The 23848-nt window shown below is 43.0% G+C and overlaps 1 protein-coding gene across 5 annotated transcripts; it reads right to left on the bottom strand.

Annotated features, from left to right (window-relative positions):
• Window positions 1–338: 338 nt before the first annotated feature.
• ADRB1 (adrenoceptor beta 1) lies at window positions 339–23174 on the bottom strand. 5 transcript variants are annotated; one of them, XM_050803006.1, is made up of 5 exons: window positions 21501–23174; window positions 7938–8247; window positions 4921–7439; window positions 1274–1363; window positions 339–590 (listed from the first exon to the last, which is right to left on the bottom strand). In XM_050803006.1, the coding sequence occupies exon 1, from the start codon at window positions 23054–23056 to the stop codon at window positions 21614–21616; it is 1443 nt and encodes a 480-aa protein (XP_050658963.1). In that variant the 5' UTR covers window positions 23057–23174; the 3' UTR covers window positions 339–590; window positions 1274–1363; window positions 4921–7439; window positions 7938–8247; window positions 21501–21613. The 5 variants fall into 5 exon arrangements, 4 of the variants coding, with proteins under 4 accessions (XP_050658963.1, XP_050658964.1, XP_050658965.1 ...); XM_050803007.1 differs by having other exon boundaries at window positions 4921–7188; XM_050803008.1 differs by having other exon boundaries at window positions 4921–5021.
• Between the last annotated feature and the right edge of the window lie 674 nt (window positions 23175–23848).

Raw genomic sequence — 23848 nt, 5'->3', positions numbered from 1 at the left:
TCCCTAATCCTCACAAACTACCAACCTATCACTCAGAATCTGTCCGTACCACCCAGCAAAAATAATCACCACCGAGTGATGTTCATCCTGAACGACCCTGACGGGACAGAGGACGTGCAAAATACCAGCCTCTGGGGTCTGAGCGCAGCTGCTCTCGAACACAGACTGCTTTTGAAATGAACAATACGAGCACGAGATTGGTGTTTGGACCGGCTGACTGCAAAGGCCCTTCCCTCTCTGGGATTCCATGATTCTATGAATATAAATTGTTTTCTAGAAAGAAATTAACGTGTCAAGTTAAATCTGCACCCATTTATACAGAGTCACAAGACTTAACAGAAGTTCCAGTTAGTTTACTGACTTGTTTAAAAAAAAAAAAAAACAGGTCTTGCAGCAACAGAGGTTGGACTGCCCCATGGAAAAACTTATCTGTAGCACTACAAACTGCAGAAGAATTTAGAAGCCCTCTGTGTGCCGTCCTCAACCGGTTGCACTTGTCTTCCCTTCTTCAAAATCTCACGTTGGCCGTAAAGTTGATGGAGTATTTTCTCTAGGAGACCTTGAGAATTCTTTCTGTGTCATCAGGGCTCCTAACAGGTGCGTTTCACGGGGAGAAAGGGAACATTATTGTTATTTGGATTCCAAAAGTAAAATCCTAAGAACAGTGTCATCATACAGAATGGATTTTTGAAATAACATTTAAGGAGCAAGTAGGTGCTGGGAAAATAACTTTTATTTACAATGAGAAGTACTATCTGTGGCTAATAACTGCATATTTAATAGTAACTGCATTTCTTATTAAATATTTCAAAGACATTAAAAGAGCTTCAAATTAAAAAAATCTAAATGCCAGAAAGAAAAAAAATCCTGATCAGTGTCTTTATTGTGATGTCATAGCTTCTCACAGAAAATTATGGACTTTTGTTTGAATTTTAACTGAGAAAAATAGTAGCTCCCTTTATATTGTAGGTGTGTGACCAAAACATGATTATACAACAAACTGCCATCAATTGAACCACATTGTGCACAGTTTCACACTTGATTACATATAATATCATACTTGCCTCTATTCTTTGGAGTACAATCAGATGGTAAGTTCTTTGGAAATGTTTTGGTACTTTAGTATTCAGCACAGGCATATGATGGGCCTCAATAAACACTTAACAATTAGCATTTCAGAGATTTTTATATTTATTTCTGGGTGATTGTCAATTAGCGGGACTCTGTTCCTCTGTCCTCCAGGTGATTATTAATGATGCAGAATCCAACTTACCAGGGGCTACTATTTAAAGATCTTCTGCTCTAGTGAACTTAATAGTCTCCCATGTCCTAGGGCTCTGTAGATTTGAAAGCTTGAATTTCCCTAAATCAAAGGAAATAGTGGAAAAATACTATGAAGGTAAGACCAAGGAAATGCGTAGGGTATAGCTCAGCAAGAAAAACACATATTCTATCATGCATGAGAAAAGAAAAGGAGTCATGGGCCTGGGTAAAAACGGAAGCTATTAAGGTTGAAAATGTGACCTTCAGTGGACGTATATACAGCTGTATCCTTGGACCTTGCATCTTTGTGCAACTTGAGCATTTATAATTACTCAGGGCATTGTGGCGGAGTGTTGAATCAGAGAGAATGAGGCCATGGAGCAAACTGCAACCTTCACTCCCCAACGGGAGGATGATTTAGAGAGTTCTCTCTTGACTGGAACCCAGGCTGCCACCACCCTTGTGGCCAAGTGTGGCTTGAATCAGAAAGTCCAGCAGTGGGGTGGGGAGGTGGTGCTTCTGTTTCAGTTTTCATAAAAGGGCATTTTGGGTCATAGGTAGGAGATAGAATGGAGTGGTTAAGAGGGTGGGCTCTATGGAAAGTGCCTGGGTTCCTGAAGTCCTATACAGCCATTTCCCAGCTCTGTATTTTTAGGCCAGTTATTTGACCTTCTCTAAGCCTCAGTTTCCTCATCAGTAAAATGTGACAACACAGTACTTGCCTCACAGTGTTCTCTTAGGTCAAGTGATGTAATGCATAAAAGCGGTTCGTGTGGTGCTAAGTAAAAGACGAAAAATTAGCCATGGTTTCAAAGCACTCTCCTGAGTTATGCATCTTTCTTGAGACATTACCTTATTTTTCCAATTGTTACTCTAGGACAGGTCCTCTCCCTCCACCAAAAGAGCATTGCTCTCATTTATTAACGTGAGCAGGATGTCCACAGGACATAATTTCCTGAAGGTCAGTAGAACTGCTCCTGTTAAGAGCAATCACCCTCCAACTCTGCATGATTTGCCACTGACTGTGGCCCTTCCAAAGTGGAGGTTTAGTAATGAAGTCAGATGTGATTAACGTCTCCTGCTGTTGCTTGCTCTTCCCATTGTTTATGGCTTTCTGTTGCCTAATGGCTACATGTTTGGGACTCCTATTTTTTAACAAACATTTAAAACCTGACAGATGACAGCTCTTAGGTTATACTTGTTTTGTTAAAAATAGGATTCTCAACAGGTAGCTGTTAAATACAGAAGAGAGACTGAGTTATTAGGGAAGGTCACTGACAATAGTGATTGTTTTGACATGGGCTGGAAAGTGATATAACAGAGAGGAACAGAAAATGCCGGGTCAACACCAGCGCTCTCAATCAAGGGAACTAAGGGTTGTTCATTATGCAACAGGCAGGCATGGCACAGGCGGTGCCAAGAATTTGTTTCAATCTGCCTGCACCCTGTTCTGAGACTGAGTGACCTTCTTGGAAGTGGGTGAATTTGCCCTGCTATTTCTGGCAGCAGTTCCGGTTCTCAGGCTCTTTATTCTACCAGTTGCACTTCTAAAGTAAGTAAGAACTATGTTGTCTGCTTGATACTGAGGCCCCAGTGCCAAACACATTCTTTTGATGATGTAGGGAAAAGTCCTGCATAAACTGGGCATATGAGGACAACAGGCTGAAACTCTGAAGAAGGAGAGCATGACCTTTTCCTAGCTATTCCTGGGCAACTCACCTGAGCTAATACATCATCTTTTCCTAGGAGGAGAAAGAATATGAACACACACACACACACCACTCACACACCACATATATGGATACACATGCATACATATTTAATAATACTGGAATCTATATTTTTCTTGTCTGTTATTAAGCTATTAAGGTTTAAAATGTGATCTTCAGTGGACGTATGCAGATGTATCCTTGGATCTTGCATCTTTGTGCATCTTGAGCATTTACAGTTACTCAGGGCATCATGGCAGAGTGTTGAGGCCATTATTATATTCATATGATGCCTAAATTGGCTATCAAAAAGAGGTATTTATCCTTCAACATGTAAAAAAGACTTGCCGTTTTGAAAACCAGCCCAAGGAAAATTGTAGAAATGACTGTTCTCTTCCCCATCATTTGTCTTCTCCTCATCATTATTTTCCTACTTATTTTGGGGTGTTTTGGGGGTATTAGATCGTTTTTGCATTTAACGTCTAACCTGAAGTTTAAAGTGAAAAGTCCCTCCAACAAGTCCCTTGTTCTCTAACCCTTCCCTGAGGCACAAATCTATTTTCCTAGCTGCTTGGTGGCCATCTCTCCCCGCACCCCCACAGATGCAAGAGTCTTAAACCACACATCCATTTACTGTGAACTTCCCCAGACTGCTCTTCCACCTGTCTCCCATTTTGAAATCAATGACCTTCTCTTGCCATCTTCTTTAGTTCTTTTTCCACCCATCCATCTCCTCTGTGACCGGGGATTGCTTGTGAAAAAACTCAAATCTGACCCAGTTATTCTTGTACTTAAAATCTTCAGTGACTCTCTTCCCTACAGAATGAAGTCCAAAATTCTTATTAAGATATATAAACTCCTTCCCAATCCAGCTTTTGCCTGTTATCAGGAATCCTTTCCCACTGGGCCAGCCTGGCAGCCTCTGCCCCGGCCATGCAAATGTTCCTGCTGTCTTTGGAACACAGAACACGTCCTTTGCTCTTTTTTGCCTGCAAGCCTTTGAGAGTTTCTCCCTTCTGCTTGGAATGTGCTTTTCATCTTGTCAAAAACTATCCCCCATCCAAGTTTCAGTCCATTGGTACCTTGTGGGTGATGCTGTCCCTGACTGTCCCAGCCAGTGTTAGAATCTGCTCCCTCCTTGGGGGTCTCACAGTAAACCCTGCCGAGTTAGAGACTTATGTTGGTCACGTCCTCCTCCAGGTCTCCAGCACCCTGGGTTTCCATGACCCCATGACCTAATAGTACCTGGCTTCTAGTTGGAGCTCAATAAATGTTTCTTGACATAAAGATATAAATTAATTAATTAACTTGGATTTCTTTTAATACCCCTGAGAAAGTGATGGGATTTGCCTTCAAGGAAAGCCTGAACTTTTAACATCAATGGTTAAAAGTAGGGTAATTACAATTAATCAGAGCTAAGAAAATACCTTAGCGGTTACCTGGTTCAACCAGCAGCCTTTGCACATTCAACACTGGGGTTACCAGATATAAAATTACTCCCCCAAACTTACTGGGAGCAGAGAGAATTAGAACCCATGCAGGTCCCAATCCCCAGTTCAGGGGCCTTTTCTGAAAGCTTTCATTTGAAGTGTTCAAAATTAGAATTATCCACAAATCTCTGATAGCATGTATTTGACCTGCCATATGGATGTGGATGATTCTATAGATCAGAAAACTACTAGTTTATACAAATAAAGACTGCAAAAACAAAAACAAACAAACAAACAAACAAACAAACAAAAAAACTCTGTTATACTTGACCCCTAGGCAGCAAAGCAGGTTGAATGGGACTGGCTACAAATTTCAACCACATGAGGAGTGTTGAAAGTCATAGGAAAAGAGAAGAGGAGAGTAGCTAAGAATGGATATTTTTAGACTTGATCATGTTTATCTAAGAAATGTGAAACCTTTGGTTTGAAAAATCTGTCTGTGGGTCCCTTGCACCCACCTTGTCCCGTGAGATTCTGCATTCTCCCTCTGAACAGGTCAGGTCCAGGATCCCACATGAAAGACTGATTCCTTCATGTCCAGGGAGCCGTAACCCAGGTCCTCCCATAAGATAAGAGACAACCGGAAACAAATGGAAACAAAACAAGAAAATTTCATCTTTATGCAACCTTAGAAAAAAAATTTAAATAAAATTTAAGACAACAATTTACTTAATTTAAAAAGTTAGCCGAATATGTATTGTGTGCTAAGCACGATCGTCCTCATCTTCTGGATGAGGAAGTGAGGCTGAAAGAGGGAGATAACTGGCCTAGGGTCACAAATCAAGCGACAGGGAACCTAGGGCCTTGGTCTGTCAGCATCATAACCCTGCGTTCTGCTGCTGCCTTATTCAGAGTGGTGAAAAGACTTGGGACTTTTTATTGTAGCTGAATGAATTTGCCTTTGACCAAAGAAGTGGAGCCCAGTCCGCCAGTGGATGGCAGGAAGGGTTCCAGTCTGTACAGCACAAACCTTGCTTCTAGTTCTGACAGAGATTCACTATCAAGGAGCGAGTTTTGAGAGGGAATGGTGGTGATGCTTTGGGGAAAAATGAAGGATTTATTGAGTTCCCAGGCTATGCGCTTGACACGTGACCATAGCATCTCTGGGAACTCCAGCCAGTATCAGACATGACAGACTGAGGACTGAAACTGAGACCACCTGTTATCACAATTTAGCTGTTTGTTCCAGGAACTCTTCCCTCAACAGGAGTAAGTCTGTAAATCAATAAATAACTGCACAGTTTGCTTCAGAAAATTCCTGTAGGAATTTATCTGAGACAACAGGCAAGCAGCTGGCTATTCAAACAACAGTTCACTTGTCAAGACTTGCTTCAAGACCTTTGTGCTGCTAAGCCGGCCAATCTTACACTATTATGTTGCAAAGCCTGCCCAATCTCAACCGGTTGCACTTTGAAAGACCTGCTGTGAATCATATGTGCCTCTAGGTGCCGAAACCCTATAAATATCCATTTTGACTTCCTTCTTATGAGGCACTGCTGAGACTTTGTCATGGTGGTATTCTCTCTTCTCGAAGTAACTTCTAATTGATTTGGCTTTGGTGAATCATGAGGTCTGATGATATTTTCGGAAGATCAGCCCTAGATATTTTCAGTTTACTGATGTGGAAACTGAGGTTCTGAGAGCCCAGGTAACTGCACTTAAGTCACATAGCCCATAAATCTGCCTAGAAAAAGACTCAAATCTAGATGTCTGCTCCTGAAGACCAGGTTACCACAAAAGTCTTAACTTCTTTATCTGTAAAAAGAAGAAATCGCATTGGCTTATGAAGACTGATTCCTCCCTGCATGCGTTAAACTCTGATAAAAATATACTTCACCACTGTTCAGGTGACAGTAATTTTCTTCCTTTCTCTTTTATTAAAATAGCTTCCCCAGTTTTGGTTTTACATGATTTTGTTTATCTAAACAAATTGCGAGCCTAATAGAAAAGAACCCTATGGGATTTTTCTTTTTATTGTGGTAAAAGACACCTAACATAAAATTCAGCATTTTAGGCATTTTAAAGCTCACAATTCAGTGGCATTTCATATAATCAAAAGGTTGTGTAACCACTGCCACTATCTAGTTCCACAATGTTTTCGTCACCCCAAAAAGAAACCACAGACCAATTAAGCAGTTACCCTTCCCTCCCCCTCCTCCCAGCCCCTGGCAACCACTAGTCTACATTGTGTCTCTATGAATTTGCCTTTTTTGGATATTTCATATAAATGGAATCACGCAAGATGTGCCTTTTGTGTCTGGTTCTTTGACTCAGCATACTGTTCTCAAGGTTGTTTCAGATTCTGTATTCTATAATCTTCATGGCATTTTTTTGACGCCAAATAGCTCCAAAGTACATTAATTATTATGACTGAGTGTTTTTCTCCTACTGGGAGGGGAGAAGAAATGGTCCTCAATGGTAACAATGTGAGAGGAAAACCTCCACACCCCTTGGCCACTTAATCTAAGGAGGAGCTCTCCATTCTCCCTAGACTCTGGGCTGAGGCCCAGCCAAAGCCCAGTTGCAAAACCTGATAAGAAATATTGCATGATGGGCCAGAAACCAATCACCTAGGCTTATTTTTCCAGCCTACCTGGTGTTTCCCTGGCTTGGCCTTCCTTGTGTGCAAGTGAAGACAATGAGGCAAGCTGTTGGATGGAGCCAAGTTAATAGGTGACTTCAGGTGGGATCCGGCTTGTACTTGGGACCATTTATGTTCCATTTTGCTAGATTGAATGAAAAGAAGCTCAAGGAAAGTTTTCCTGTCCATGCGTGGAGGAAGCCATTGCTCACTTAGAAATCAGTATGGCTGGGGGTTCATGCACTCCTGCAGATCTGCCATAGCACTGCCTCTTGGCAGGTTGGTGAGCCTCCTTCAGACGCTTAGGCTGAAAAGGACGCTCTTCATGAACAGTTCAGATGAAAGTGCAGAAGGAAGTGTACACTGCAACACACCCGGAACCCTCCCCTCAGTCTCCTACAAATGTCAAAAAAAAGAAATTGTGTACCTAATACTGACAAATCTAAATCATGATTTCATGCCAGAGACTAATACAAATCCTTTTTCCTGTGACAGCTCAACACTTAGAAAATTTACTTCATCATTTCCTTTCTCAGTTAATGTCAAACTGAAAATTGATGCTTGATACATTTACTAGTAGGACATTTTAGGCCTTTTCCTTAGAGGATTTCTTTTTATTTTTTCACCCCTCTGAGTTATGGATGATACGGAATGTAAAAATACAAAGAGAAAAGCTAAAATGTCATTATTTTTCCTCTTTCCAACCTTTAAGATAAAAACAAGGGTCACAATGAGTTCAAAATATTTATCTTATAAACACTGCATAGAAAATCATAAGTTGAGATAAATGTCAGAGAAGACACTAAGACATATGACCACAGGTAATTTATGAGGCAGCTTAAAATAAAGCAGCTCTCTTTATTTTACAGTACTAAGATTGCTGTGAAATTTTACCTTAGCTTTCTTTTCAAATACGGCAAGAATCTAAGGCAGGAATTCTTAATGGATCCCTTGAAAATAGTTGTGATGATTTTCATATGTAGATTATGTGCATCTTTCTGGGATGAAGATCATAGCCTTTTTTCTTTTTCTTTCCTTTTCTTTTGTAATCTTAAAGGGGTTGATGTCTCAAGAATAAGAAGAATCTTTGCTCTGAGAGATGGCTGGGCTACAGTGATTTTTTAAAGGTCACTTCCAATTCTGAGATTCTTTGAAATCAGCATTGTATTCACCAAAGATATTTTCTTAGCCGATAGGTTGGTCTCTGCAAAACAGAAGGTTGGCTATATAATATATTGACTACTGTGGATTGTTTCCAAAAAAACGTTGTCCCCGCATCACAATCATGCCTTTGGCTATTAATACCTGCTAACAGGATGTAACCTTAGCTGGTTCAAAATCTCCCTGGAATTGCCACTATTTAAATAAGTGTTTATTCTCAAATTAATTAATTGCTGAATAGTATTATTACTAAATCAATTGATGTAATGTAACTGGTAGGTTTAAATATATTTTATTGCCTTTCCTAAACAGTAGATGGTTTTCTATAAAAGAACATTCCATAATATAGGTCCACAACTTCTTATTCCAAATTCCCAAATCCAGAAAGCTCTGAAGATAAGAATTTTTTTCCATAACTCATTTGGCAGCACACGTGACCTTACTTGAACTCATTTGGCAGCAAGATCTGACTTGAAGTGGTATAAGGCTATTTATAGTCATTATTTACCCGCTTACTGTGAATAATCATACATTTCACAGTAGAGACACCAATGTTTGATTATAAGACGCTGATCTGGACCCTGCTTAGGTGTTATGTAATATCTAATATCTGCTTAGGTGTTATGTAATATCTAGTATACGAACCATATTACCTTCCTAAAATCCCCAGATTCTAAATCCCAAAACACATCTTGCCCCATGGGGCCTCAGATAAGAGCTTGTGGGACTATCTCACATATTTTACCTAAAAAGATATATACATATATATACACATATATATGCATGTGTAATATAATTAATGCATGTAATTAATATGTAATATTAACTTTGACGTTTCCAATATATGGATTTTGTGGTCACCCTTAAAAAGGAATAAAATGCTTTTCTCACCTTTCCTAACTGGACTGACATCCAGCAAGTTATTTCTGATTTCTGATAAATGAACTCTAAAAAGCACTTGTTTACTTTGTCTCTACTAATTCTTAAAAAGTGCCAGGAAACATTAGCTACAGTTGCTTCCTGATTTTGAGGACAGTGTCTGCCTTGCCCTATACTACTATTGGGCCCAGCACATAGTAGGTAAAACAAATGAATACATGATTATAAATTGTATTTGTATTACTGAATTGTAATTGCAGTAAGACGACAATATATTATTACATTGGTTGGAAACAAAAAGCCTAAGAGTGCAATCATCTTTTTTGCCACAAATTTCAAACTTTTCCCTACAACTGTAATCTAATATGTGTTAGATTGAACCCAATGCCTCAGTGCCATCAAAAAACCATCATTTTTATCCCCTGCATAAACATGATTCACCTCTTAGACCTCTGTCCAGAGTTCCAGCCTAGGATGACCTAAGAGTGTGGCATTTTCGGAGGCACAGTTAGCTTAGATGTTTCTGCAGTATGGATCAGGAAAATGTAATTACAGTTCAAATTCATCTGACATACAGATCAGAGAAAGAAATATTTGAATGCTGGTTAGACAGGTTTAACGCATTTAAGGAAAAGAGCTGTATCATTAAATAAAATGGAAACAATGCTATTTCCATTAGCAAGATTAACAGAACCAAGTATCCGGGTTCCTATAATGTAGAAAAGGGACCAGTAGCTTTTCTATGGGAGATGCGCTTTAATCTCAAGAGTTGGAGGGAAAGCAGCAAAATCGCCTCCTGACTACCAGCCCTCCTAAGTCAAATAATGGATGAGAGCAAAGACATGTTGCCCTTGTAAAGAGACAGTCAGGTCAACATGACTTGACCAACCTGCTTAGGTGTCTCACCTTCTATAAAGGAAGAATCTGCCTACTGGGGAATGGGATGGAGAGGGGAGGGGCACTTGGCTATTGGTGACAGAAAAAGGAGAGACACAGAGTCCACTGCTGGCAGTGCCCATCCAATCCCTATTTAGGAAAGAGTCGGTCTCAAAGCCAGCAAACTTCCAGTGTTCTGGGCCACAGTAAAAATGGATGCACTGGTAAGTCATTGCAACCAGGCTTCTCAGTTCTGACCCCAGGATTACTGCGAACCTTTTGGCTGTAACTGTCTTCCCTGTGTATAGACAGAGAACGTTTGGTCATGCTCACAGCGTGTGTAATAGGACTTGTGACCTGCTACCTTGTGAATTATTAAAGTGGCTTTCTGATTTCATATATCAATCTGAGGAGCTGACACAGAGAAATGCATTCTTACCAAATAGGTTTCTTGAGTGTTTGAGGCAGGGGGCCTGCAAATGTCCCAAGGTCATGGCTCATGGAGGTTTCCTCATGTCAGCCTCTGCCTGGCTCCCACCTTCCCAGTGTGAAGCCTCAACACTGAGTTTCTTGCAAACAATAATCCCGGTAAGGGAATAAAAATATAATGTTATTTAAAATGAATTCTGCATTACTGAGAACACACCTGCAATTTAAAAATCTCAAATAAAGTCTTAATGCTTTGTCAAAAGGCAAGAATCGGTATAACTTGGACCAGCTGAAGATCCCATATAAACTCTAGCTTTTGTGCTAAGATGGGAAGATAACGATTATGCATCTGTTTTGAAACTTTGAGAGGGCTGTGATGTTTGTTTGCCCTAAATATATTTTTATGGATATATTATTTCTTACAGTATTAACAGGCAGAAGTAACATTTAAGATAGAAATCTGTACATTGATGAAATGAAATCTGCTCTCTTAGCTACAATGACTGTTTGGGTCCAGGGAATGCACTGGGGCTTGGGACGGGGCTTTTTTTTCCCTGTAGAGTCCAGTGAGAACAACGTCTCTGGATCTCTCACAAAGGAAAGAATCCCATTTAAGCTATACTACCATAAGTGGCAAATAAATCAAGTATTTTTCCCATTGACAGTTGACCTAGAACTTAGAACACATAGTTCTCATTTAGCAATTTTGGTGAAATGCCTATTTTTAAATAATGACGTACATTTTCATACAGTATATACCACCTTCATAGTCATAGAATTTATGTTGGTTAGGTACAGAATTCCAACAATCGATGTGCCATTTGTAGAAATAAGTGCATTTCTTAGACATATTCGGAAAACCTCATTGTTTGCTGTGACACCAGCAGAGGTTGTGCCATGTATTATACATTGCAATTTGAGGCTTAGCACTTTTCCTAGAGAAACTATTCTTTGTGTTGAATAGTGAAAATCTAGATGTACAAAAGAAATAGAGGGTTATTTCACATCTTCTTGCAGTGCTCAGCTCTAGTTAGGCCTGTTACCACTATGTGCCTGGACCGTCGTGGGAGCTGGAGAGCTTGTTTCTCTGACTCTAGTAGAATGTAGTCAATGAATATTCAGAGCGCACACCCTGTATGCGGTAACGCATCAGGCACTGCAGAGTTAAAGATAAAAAGGCAAGTTCTAAAGGGACCTCTAGTCTGGTAGGGAACAGACAAGTGGTTTGGAGACATGAAAAAGAGACTAACTTAGGAGTCAGGCACCTGGACTTGATCTCTGCTCACCTGTTGCTGTGAACAAACTGCCTCAGCCCATGTGCATTACCTCCATAGGGGCATGACCTTGGGCAATTCACAGGCCCTCATACTTACACACTCGGAAACCTGCTTGGTAGCAGTGTGTTTCTCTGAGTCAGCTCCTGAAGTTGATACATAAAAGTCAAAAAGGTCAGCCGGGCACAGTGGCTCACGTCTGTAATCCCGGCACTTTGGGAGGCTGAGGCAGGCTGAAGGCTTGAGACCAGGAGTTTGAGACCAAACTGAGCAACATGGAAAAACCCTGTCTCTACAAAAAAATACAAAAACTAGCCGGGTGTGGTGGTACCTGCCTGTAGTCCCAGCTACTTGTGAGGCTGAGGTGGGAGGATCACTTGAGCCCAGGAGGCGGAGGTTGCAGTGAGCCAAGATCACACCACTGCATTCCAACCTGGGTGACAGTGAGACGCTGTCTCAGAAAAAAAAAAGCAATTTAATAATGAGTTCACGTATATGAAATTACATAAATCTTAGTTTTCTGATTTGTACAATGGGATTTTAAAATTTACTAACTCAGAATTACTTTGAAGATTAAGTGAGATGTTAATATCTACCCATCACGCCTTCTGATGCCAGGTGAATCTTTCTAAAACGCTGTTTTCATCCTGACACTCTTGCTTATAAATCTCCATGCTTTTAGGAAGGTTAGAGTTCAACGCTTTTGCATAAACTTTTTGATCTGTTCCCAAACCACTTTCCAGTTTCATCTCCAATTACTCTATCAAAATGAAGTACCTGCAACTGCCTATTCATTGTCTGACCATTCTTCTTGACTCCCCATATCTCTAGGTTTTTGTTCATGCAGTTTTCTTCTCCTTATAACGTCCCCTGGAATGGCCATTCATGTCGTTTTCTCTCCTCATCTAAGGTCCATGTGGTTATCCAGCCTCTAGGTTACGCCACCCTACCATCCACTCTCTCCTGCTACTGTGCCCTTGAAATGTGCCTAGTTCCAATTAAGATGGGCTAGAAATGTAAGATACACATCAGATTTCAAAGATTCAGTTATTTAAAAGTGAAGTATCTCATAAAAATGTTTTAGATCAATTACATATTAAAAGACTAATTTTATCTGTTAATTTCAATTTTTAATTGAACTAGAAAATATAAAATTAAATATATAGCTTGCATTGTGTTGCTATGAGATAGCACTGGTCTAGAGCCCTACTTTTGGCCCAAGCATCTGGCACTCAACCACACCTGCCTCATTCTTTGTCATTTTTCAACACATGGATGTCTAATCTTCCCAACCATAGTGTGACTGCTTTGGGGACAGGCTCTGTTTCAGGCTGGGCGCATCCTATACAGCACGCTCACTCAGTACATGATACCCTTAATTAAGAGCAGATGAACATATGAATCACAAAAGACTAATCACAGAAATCCCCTACATAATTATGCTTCCCAGGTGTTTTCCCAGCACAAATAATGTGAAAAATTTTGCCTCTGCCAGGCACGATGGCTGACACCTGCAATCCCAGCACTTCAGGAGGCCAAGGCTGGCGGATCAATTGAGCTCAGGAGTTTGAGACCAGCTCTGACAACATAGGGAGACCTGGTCTCCACAAAAACAAACAAAAAATCTGGATGTGGTGGCATGTGCCTGTAGTCCCAGCTACTCAGAAGGCTGAGGATCACTTGAGCCTTGGTGGATTGTTTGAGCTCAGGAGTTCGAGACCAGCCTGGGCAACATGGCAAAACTGCGTGTCTACAAAAAATACAAAAATTAGCCAGGCATGGTGGCGCATGCTTGTAGTCCCAGCTAGTCAGGGAAGGGTGAGATGGGAGCATCGCTTGAGCCTGGGAGATTGAGGCTACAGTGACCGGTGGTTATGCCACTGCACTCCAGCCTGGGCGACAGAGCGAGACCCCATCTCAAAGAAACAAACATAAAATGTGTTTGTCCCTTTAGGTATATTAACACTCCAAAGGTTTGAAGAGAGTTGTAAACATGTGCCCTTTCGGGAGGGGGTTTTAATTGGTTGCTTGGTCTGAGAAAAATTTTATGTTTTAAAAAAATATTATATATTTTATAATTTATAAAATGTAAATTATCTATAATGGAATTTACATTTTAAAAATGTATGTTGTCTGTTTTGTTCCATGCTTACAGGATGCTTTTTGCAGTACTGTAAAGATTTACTAATCTTCGTGTTACACTTCTTCACTTTGCACAATATTTTCTTCTGATCTTCAGAGCTTTGGGACTCTGGTGACTGAAAAAAGTTACTAGCATGATTCCAGGAATGATGACATATTGATGACATCAGACCAGGTCTGAACTTAATATTATGTGCCATGTTTTGCTCTTTCTTGTCTCTAAGAGGAATCCCTGTTACTGGAAATGATTCCCGAGTGAACAACAGAAAGAATGAATGGATTTGAAGTTGCTTATAATGGAAATGGAATTATTGAGTGCATAGAAAGCTGAGAAGAGGGTGTCACAGTTTTACATGTATATCATCAAGAGGGTTTTTTTTTTTTTTTTTTTTTTGAGACAGGGTCTCACTCTGTCACAGTGGCACAATCAGGGCTCACTGCAGCCTTGACCTCCTGGGCTCAAGTGATCCTCCCACCTCAGCCTCCTGAGAAGCTGGGATTACACTCACGTGCCACCGTGTCCGGTTAACTTTTGTATTTTTGGTAGAGATGAGGTTTTGCTATGTTGCCCAGGCTGGTCTCGAACTCCTGGGCTCAAGCGATCCACCCGCTTCGGCCTCCCAAAGTGCTGGGATTACAGGTGTGAGCCACTATGCCTGGCCATCGAAAGGATTTTTGTATAGAATAGTGGCTCAGTCCTCAGTTTTCAGATTTCTCTGAGATCAGTCATGAGTGAAAACAGGATGAGGGATTTGGATCTTCTGTAAAGGAAACATTTGCTGATTGGATAGGCTATTTAGCAGACCAGGTCTTTAAATCTCAAAATGATCTCACCAGATCATCTCTCTAGATCTGCACTGATCTAGGTATAACCTTGCATGGGGCTGGGGTAGTGTTTACTAGACACATCAAGATCTTTCCCATGCTGAAGAGTCTGGAATTTTTCTGAGTGACTCAGTTTTACTTACGTATGCCTATTTTAAGAAAAGAAAAGAAAAAAAAAACCATACTATCTCTGAATTGATCACAAAATCAGTTAAGTGCAATGAGTTCTTTAAAAAGAGCATCTTACTAAAATGTTACTTACAATGGTTTAAAAAAATCTCTTGAGTGAAGAAAATGTTATTGGAATGTCTATTAATGTTTACTCTTTAACAGCATTTTTTTACAAGGACTTCAAGATTGCAGGTGCGTTCCTGTAGTTAACATAACAGAAATTGTAAGCCAGTAAAGTTCCTGTAGATTTGTTCCTGTTTATTAGGTTGGGAACAGAAAAACTCAATACCTTGCAACCCATAAAGGAGGGGTGTGCAAAAATATAAACTCTTGTTGCTCTCAGCGCGTTTCATCTCTGAATTGCTATTCCAAGAAAAAGAAGAATAAGATTGTTGCTTTTAGTATTTATAACTCAATGCAAAATTGTAGAATTGAGTAATTTTCCAAATTGGCTTTCCTTTCTCAAAGTGGCCGTGGGTTAAGAATCATTAAACAATCACTTTTGCTCAGCACAGAGCAAACAGGTTTTTTAATCCGATGTTTGGGAAGATTATTTTATTTAGTTGTGGTTTCTGTGGAATTTTAAGTGCACCAAAGAATGAAAGACCATTTGTTTGAATGCATGGGCTATTATATATATTTTTGCTATTCTTAGTTGTTCTTTTCACTTAAAAAAAAAAAAAAAAAAAAAAAAAAAAAAAAAGAAGACGGAGGGATTTCTGTGGGTGGAGTTGCTAGGAAAGGGAAAAGGAGGCCAGGAGAAAGTATTCAAAATGATAGACTTTGCAAAGCAAAGAACTTCTGTCATAGCATCTCAAAGAGATTTGCAAACAGAGGCTACTGATCAGGCTTTGTAGGAAGTGAACCTGAACGGCAAGGAAACTAATTGACTTCCCCAGGGTCATTGGGCACAGTGGGAACTACAGTTAGACAGACATTGTGGCCACAGTGGGCCATCTGCTTGAAAGAGTTTTCCACACCCCTAAAATTTTACCCACAATTCCCACAAATCAGCTAGCCTAATAATAATTAGCAAAACTAATTTGCAAACAGTTGAAGGTGGAACAACTAATGTTACCTTTTGAAACCAAGATAATGAGACTGACAAGGACACATGGTTACGAAGTGACAATATCAGAAAAAAGAAAGGCTAAGATAGTCCCACACCCCAAATATTAAACTCATCCTAAACACCTTTGATAGGAAATACAAACAAGTATTTAACTTGTTATCTGCTTGGAGTTGCCACCTAATTGTGAGCAATACTGAAATTCTCAGGAAGAAACCCAAACTTGACATTTAAAATGCATCATAGGTAAGTTTTGTGTCATAAGTGGGAAGAAAACAGTGTGGTCTTGCTACTCCTAATTAACAGCTATTAGCAAGGGAATATGGAGAGAGGAAAAATGGAACTGTAAATGTTGAGAGATGTTGAAAATCAGAGCTTTAGGAAATGATTTGTGAGAAATCCATGCTCCCAGGAAAATAAATGTATCAAGAACTAGATGTTCTAGATGTTTCTAGCTTATTCGAAAATTGAAGGCCGGGCATGGTGGCTCAAGCTCATATTTTCAGCACTTTGGGAGGCCAAGGCAGGCGGACTGCTTGAGCCCTGGAGTTCGAGAGCAGCCTGGGCAACATAGGGAGACTCTGTCTCTACAAAAAATACAAAAAAAAAAAAAAAATTCCAGGCTTGGTGGCACAGGGCTGGAGTCCCAACTACTCACTCAGGAGGCTTAGGTGGGAGGACCACCTGAACCTGGGAGGTCGAGGCTGCAGTAAGCCATGATAGTGCCACTGCACTACCAGCCTGGGCAACAGAGTGGGACCCTGTCCTAGAAAGAATTGAAGAAGTGCTCCAACCCTGGGCGCAGTGTCTTAAGCCTGTAATCCTAGCACTTTGGGAGGCCGAGGTGAGCGGATCAAGAGGTCAGGAGATAGAGACCATCCTGGCTAACATGGTGAAACTCCGTCTCTACTAAAAAATAAAAAAAATTGGCCAGGCAGGGTGGTGGGCACTTGTAGTCCCAGCTACTTGGGAGGCTGAGGCAGGAGAACGGCATGAACCCGGGAGGTGGAGGTTGCAGTGAGCCGAGATTGCGCCACTGCACTCCAGTCTGGGCAACAGAGCAAGACTCCGTCTCAAAAAAAAAAAAAAAGGAAAGGAGAGAAGAAATAAAAAAGAAGTGCTCCAAAAAGGGCTAGTGAGTATGGTGTTTCTAAGACAAGAATGATTTTCAGTGAGAAGCTGAGGACGTGATCACTGCCAAGCATCCAAGAGAAGGCAAAGGTTTAAAGGCAGTTGCTTACAAAGCCGTCCTGGGTGCTGCTCACGTTACTGCAAAGATCAGGCTCTGATAGTGCCAGCACTGTGGGAGCTTCTTGGAGCTACCATTTTTGCAGTCTGTCATTAGAGCCATCGGATTTGAAACCACTTCTCTGTTCTATGACCACATAATTGAATCTGATTGATTCAGTCACTATCGCCCTCCACCTACAAAAGGGTAAAAAGACTATTGATGAGGTAAATTAGCCTACAAAGAATCTATTTCTAGTATTCCTACCTCTTTGATTACATTATAACAGCTATCCAGTAGAGGATCCTTAAATGAGAGCAGACTAAACATGGCATTTTTTGGAGAGTGTTATCCTGCCGGAAGAGTAGTTCAATAGAGTTTGCTTAAAAATCATTGCAATGTAGCAATGTTATTTGGGATGCATTGAATAAAAAATTATGAGATTCAGGAGCAATATTCTAGATGGAAATTTAAATGGTGCAGAGGGTGTATGTGAAGAGGAAGAAACAGAAATTAATTTAATTCCATTTGCTGATGTGACTGTAGCACAACTATTTTTAGGTATAATCCAAACAGTGCATATCTTCTCCATTTTGATTAGTAGAAAATTGGCAGGGAGTCAAAAGAATTAGTATTTCTCAGCACATTATGCCAGAAATGTACAAATAAAATGACATTATCTGTGCCAATGTGGTTAATTTACTTCTAAGGTTTTTTTTCCTTCAAATAAACGAATGAGTCCAGCTTGGTTAAAAACATTTTTAAAAAAGTCTTTCACAAGTGGCAGCAAAAGTTGTAGAATAATTTTTCTTTAGATCCTTGCTGAGAACCTCTTGCAAAAAACTTAAATGTTAATATTGCCCTGATACTTTGGGTGCAGAATTTGTGTCTGGCAATTCTATATACTGCCAGAGGAAGTCGGCACATTCAACAAAATGTGAAATTAAAATAAGCTAGGAAAATGTGCTTAACAAGGAAAGATTTCACAATAGCCACTTAAGAGTTACTAATAATTCCAATTCCAAAGAAAGCATAGACTAAGAAACAAATAAATAAACTCTATTTGCAAAGTTTTATATAGGCAAGTTCACCAAAGGATGAAGCCATATGCTATACCAATTACACATTTCTACGTCGAAGAGAGAATTTATATATCCTGGAAAATCTCCATTGAGTTCTTGTTAGTGTTCAACCTGAATGTAACTTCCAATGTAGCAAATTATGAATCTTGATCAGATTTTCCTGCTTTGATTTTAAGGTTTATGCTTTTGGTACATTGATACACACAAGCCTATGGGTAAGGCTGCCCTTTTGCACACTCAATGCCCTCTTCCTATTTCTGCAGTTCACATTCTCACCAGATTAAGCAGGACTGGCTGCTTTCTCCTCCCACTACCATCACTACTGGGACTGACAGCCCAGCTTCCCCACATTTCCTATTATAAATCAATGGCTGCCTTCTTCAAAAGAGACAAAAAGTAGTCTTCATGGGGATTTGGAATCACTGACATGGTCTGTTTCTGAATCCATGTAATTCTCAGTTGGAGAGCTTGGGAGATCACACAAAAATCTTTTCTATTTCCTGCCAATACATAGACACCGGCCCCAAGATTATAGTGGTTTCCTCTAACTCACTAAAGTGACTAAACCTGTGTACTAAGTAGTTAAATTATACACATTTGTTCTTAAAGCTTAAAGGACTTTCATGATTTTAAGACCTGAGTGATTTTAAGACCTGAGATTTGACAGGCCTGCATATATGTTTTGGGCTGGGAAGATTTTTGTTATTTAAATGTGAAGACATCTAGACAAAATAAGCAAATAAATAGGAAACCAAGAAAATGAAGCATTTACCTGGTACTTCTGTGTTTAGTATTTCAAACAAAGAAGGACAAAACCCCTAAGAAAATGCATCTTATGTACTCATGGTCGGGGGTGGATAGAAATTAACCATATTTGGTTCCTAGGGAAATTACAGTGACATTTCATCCTGAGACTGATTTTACATTCTTCAAAACATGTTTCTTTAAGTATTTATCTTTGTATTCTTAAAGAAGCTCTCCTTTTTCCTTTTTATTTATTTATTTATTTACTTTTTGCTGGAAAGGGGTTAAACTTCATAGCAGCTTTTGTTGAGGCTGTTACCGTTCATGCAACCTTCCGCTGGTCTCTAAAACATCTACGTCATTAACCTTTCTCAGAAGAAGGTTGCCTTGTCTTTAGAGTATGCCGTTGCAAAAAAGAATGTTCAGTCTCAACTTTTCCTTGTTAGAGAATACTCTGCTCATTTAAAGTGTAGCATAAGCCAGAAGTTAATATTCTTTACTTTGGCTTATTTACTGTACGGTCATGAAATAAAAAGCTTATTTAAAAATATAGTAAGTACTTTAAATATATTTTGGAGAAAGTAAAATTAATCTCAGAACAGATTTGCACTATCCTTTCCTTTAGGAAATAACTTTATGAAAAATACCCCATCCTTCGGGTGCCGTAATTTTGTTAGAAACTTAAATCCCTTCACACTCGCTTTTATCTATGATCTGTCCACCCAGAACTTCTGGCAAAATGATTTATTTAACTACATAAGAGAAAAAACATTTACTTCAGAAGTCCTTTTATACATTTTTGCTTAACCATGAAAGCATTTTTCATTCTAAACAGCCTCTGGAGAAATCTGCACACACTGATCATCTGCAGGCTGTGATTTTCTATTGGAAAACAAAAATAAGCTGTGGAAGCCACTTATTGCATTCCAAGTAGGCAACTGATCATTCAATGAGTTAGTCTTTCCTGCATTTCCATGAAAAGTTGCAGCTGAGTTAAATGACCGCATCACTTTTTGTTTTTTTTTTTTAGGAGATACGCAATCCCAAATGTCACTTCTTAAGTCAAGTGCAGCAGATGGGATCTTGAAAGTGCCTACAAGTAGTCTAGAATACCTTGAATCTGGCTGTGAAAATTTAGGGCAAATCTGCAGCTCTCAGTAGGTAAACACCTTATTTAGGTCTGGAGGCATTTTGCTATGTTATTGAGTCATGAAAGTCTATTAAAAGAGCTCTATGGGAAATCCAGTCTATATTCTGAACAAAACAAACTGTCTTTTTCATTATCACTGACCCTTTACAGACACACAGTACATAATCTTGATTGTGCTTCATTGGTATTTATTGCACATGGACCAATTCCTCACACAGTAGTTAGTTGCACCAGAGTATAAATACTTGGTAAAACACACAAGAGGAAGTAGAGTTCACACACAAGTGCTAACTTTCACCAGCAAATTCACGTGGGCACTTGGACATAAAAAAAAAATAAAAAATCCTTAAGATAATTATATTTATAATATGGATACAGTTACAGTACCATGATAAAGGAGTATAAAAAGGTATTTTCCCCAATAAATCATTAGCTCAATAACATACTAGACAACAGAAGTAGAGTTTGAATTTTATTTTAGTTTTTAAGATCTGCCCAGCCCCTCCCCCTTTAAAAAATATTTAATTTCTTTTTGTGCAAGTAACATCTCCTGTGGACTTTGTAATTCCTAACACTGTGCAAAAATGGCATTTTGAACCACTCCTTTTTTTTGTTGTTTTTGTTTTTATCCACATGTGCAGTAATCTGAACTGTTTCTCTCTCTCTAATGTCCTGTCTTCAATTGACAGAGTCACATGTCACAGAGAGAGGCTCTGCGCCTGGTCCTTCCAACTAATATTGATACATAAATAAGCTGTTTAATATAAACAAGTCGTTCTATCTGCTGTGCAAACGCACAGTGTGAGGTAGAAATCCCTCAGCCTGACCACCCAGGCGCGCGGGGGACGGCGGGTTTGCCCTACACAAGGAAAGCAAGGTGGGGCTTGTTCCAAGAAGAGCTTAACATTTCTTGAAACGTGAATTTTTTTTTTTTTTTTTTTTTTTTTGCCTCCATCCTTTCTCTTTGCTTTCATGACAGCAGAACTCATTACTTAGAAATTAAAATGAAATTTATCTGGAAAGCAAAAGAAAATACGTCTTGACAAACTGTCATTCTCCTCCCTCTGGCTGGTAGACTGCTCCTGTTCCTGGGAAAGGGATAGGAGCCACGCTGATCGATTTTAATCCCCTCCTAATGCTTCTTCCTTCCCCTAACCCACCCAACTTCCACTCCGGTCCTCGCAGAGAGTGTCAAAAACCAACGTGGGGGAAAAAAAATCTAAAGATGCATCACACGCACATACAAAAGAAGGCCGGACCACAAACAGAAAAAAAAAAAAAAAAAGGAAGAAAGAAAGAAAAAAAACCAAGAAACATCAGCAAGCCACTCTCCCATCCCTCCCCAAACTTTCCTTTTTGTGCAATGGTCCGTGGCTTTTCTGTTTGCCTCGGATGATTCAGACGAGGATTGTGGGCTTCGAGTTCACCTGCTTTCGGTCTTGAGTAAACACAGATCTCCTCGTTCCCCCGGGAAGTCGTTCCGGGGCGCCCGGGCTCTCCTCCTCCCGGGGTGCCCGGCGTCCTCGCCCGGCGCCGGGCCCTACACCTTGGACTCCGAGGCGAATCCGGGGCGGCACGGCTCGTCCAGGCTCGAGTCGCTGTCCGCCGCCGCCCCGCCGTTGCAGCCGGCCCAGGGCTCCAGCAGGCGCGCGGGCTGCGTGGCCCCGACGACATCGTCGTCGTCGTCGTCCGAGGCGGCCCCGGGCGACGGCGGGGGTCCGGGCCGGGCCAGACAGCCCGAGGCGCGCGGCCGGTCTCCGTGGGCCGCGTGGCGCCGGCGGGCAGCCCTGCGCGCGCAGCAGAGCAGTCGCTGGAAGGCGTTGCGGAAGTCGGGGCTGCGGCAGTAGATGATGGGGTTGAAGGCCGAGTTGGCGTAGCCCAGCCAGTTGAAGAAGACGAAGAGGCGGTCGGGCACCAGCTCGCGGTGGAAGGCCTTCACCACGTTGGCCAGGAAGAAGGGCAGCCAACAGAGCGTGAACACGCCCATGATGATGCCCAGCGTCTTGAGCGCCTTCTGCTCGCGCAGGGCCACGAGGCGCGAGGGCCGCCGCTTACCCGCACGTCCGTTGACCAGCGGGGCGGTGGTGGCAGCGGCGGCGGCGGGGCGCGGGGGTCCGGGCGGCGGCGCGGGGACCGGCGAGGGCGAGGGCGAGGGCGAGGGCGAGGGCGGCCGCGTGGGGCCGCCGAGGAAACGGCGCTCGCAGCTGTCGATCTTCTTCACCTGCTTCTGGGCCTCGCGGAACACCCGCAGGTACACGAAGGCCATGATGCACAGGGGCACGTAGAAGGAGACCACGGACGAGGCGATGGCGTAGGCCCGGTTGGTGACGAAATCGCAGCACTTGGGGTCGTTGTAGCAGCGGCGCGCCTCGTCGCTCTCCGCCCGCCACCAATGCATGAGGATGGGCAGGAAGGACACCAGGGCTGAGATGGCCCACACGGTGCACACGAGGCCCCGCGCCCGCGCGCGCGTCAGCAGGCTCTGGTAGCGGAAGGGCGAGGTGATGGCGAGGTAGCGGTCCAGGGCGATGACACACAGGGTCTCGATGCTGGCCGTCACGCACAGCACGTCCACCGAGGTCCACAGCTCGCAGAAGAAGGAGCCGTACTCCCAGCGGCCCCACACCACGATGGTGGCCCCGAACGGCACCACCAGCAGCCCCATGACCAGGTCGGCGCTGGCCAGGGACATGATGAAGAGGTTGGTGAGCGTCTGCAGCCGCGGCGTCTTGGCGATGGCCACGATCACCAGCACGTTGCCCGCCACGATGAGCAGCACGATGAGCGCCATCAGCAGACCCATGCCCGCCGTCCACTGCTGCGACAGCGGCTCGGGGCCTTCGCTGGCGGGAGGCAGCAACGAGGCGGGCGGCGACGCGGGCACCAGCAGCCGCGCCGCGGTGGCCACGCCGTCGGGGAGCGGTGCGGCCGACGACAGGTTACCGGGCTCGGAGGCGCCCAGGACGAGCGCCCCCGCGCCCATGCCGAGTTGCGGAGGCCGGAGGCGGGGGGTGTGGCAGGGCTGGGCCTTGGTTGGGGAACACCCCAGAAGCCTGGACGGCGGGGTGCGCAGAGGGAGGTCGCGGCCGGGTCAGGGCAGCCGCGGCGCGGGGCCGGAGGCATGGGCGCCGGGCGCCTTTCCCGCCGGAGCCGAGCGCTGTCGCTGCCGCCGCCGCCGCCGCCGCCGCTGCTGCTGGAGCCGCTGCCGCTGCTGGAAGAGCCGCCGGGACCTCAGCATGTTTCTGAGCGCGCCGGGCCCGCAGCTCCGGCACCCAGCACCCACCCCACCCCGCTCCCACTCCCCAAGCCAACCCCCGGGGCCTCGCGTCAGCCTCCTGCAGCCAATCCGGGCAAAGGCACGCCCCCGTCTGGTCAGCCCCCCCAACCTCCAACTCCCCGCAGCCCCCTCCCGTTGGCAATTGAGCGGCTCCTGAGAGTCCCGAGCTGATCGTGGAGCTAGTGCCTCCCGTGCGCCCGCGGGTTCTTGCGGACGCACCCCTTCCTGCGCCCGCTGGTTCCTGGTCCCTGTTCCCCCGTGCCCCCTCCCGCGCTCGCCTCCCCCCTGGGGCCCCGCCCCCTCTCTCAGCGCCCACTCGCTCTCGTACCGGCTCCTGCGCCTCGTTTGCCTCCTGCGCGCCGTTTGCCTACAGCGGTCGGCTGCCTGCTGCGCCCCCGCTCCCTCGGCATCCCCTCGACCTGCAGTGCCGGGGTTCCCTGCGTAACAGTGCGCTAGCTCCCTTGAGCGCGGAGGGGACCTTGGTGTTCAGGAAGCGCC

Source organism: Macaca thibetana, chromosome 9 (assembly GCF_024542745.1).
Source record: "Macaca thibetana thibetana isolate TM-01 chromosome 9, ASM2454274v1, whole genome shotgun sequence".
Lineage (NCBI taxonomy): Eukaryota > Metazoa > Chordata > Mammalia > Primates > Cercopithecidae > Macaca > Macaca thibetana.
The sequence above is the reverse complement of the archived record's forward strand: the minus strand, read 5'-3'. Positions and strand labels throughout refer to the sequence as shown.

Coding starts and splice junctions, on each gene's coding strand:
- ADRB1 (XM_050803005.1), bottom strand. CDS start 23,056: ATGGGCGCGGGGGCGCTCGTCCTGGGCGCCTCCGAGCCCGGTAACCTG.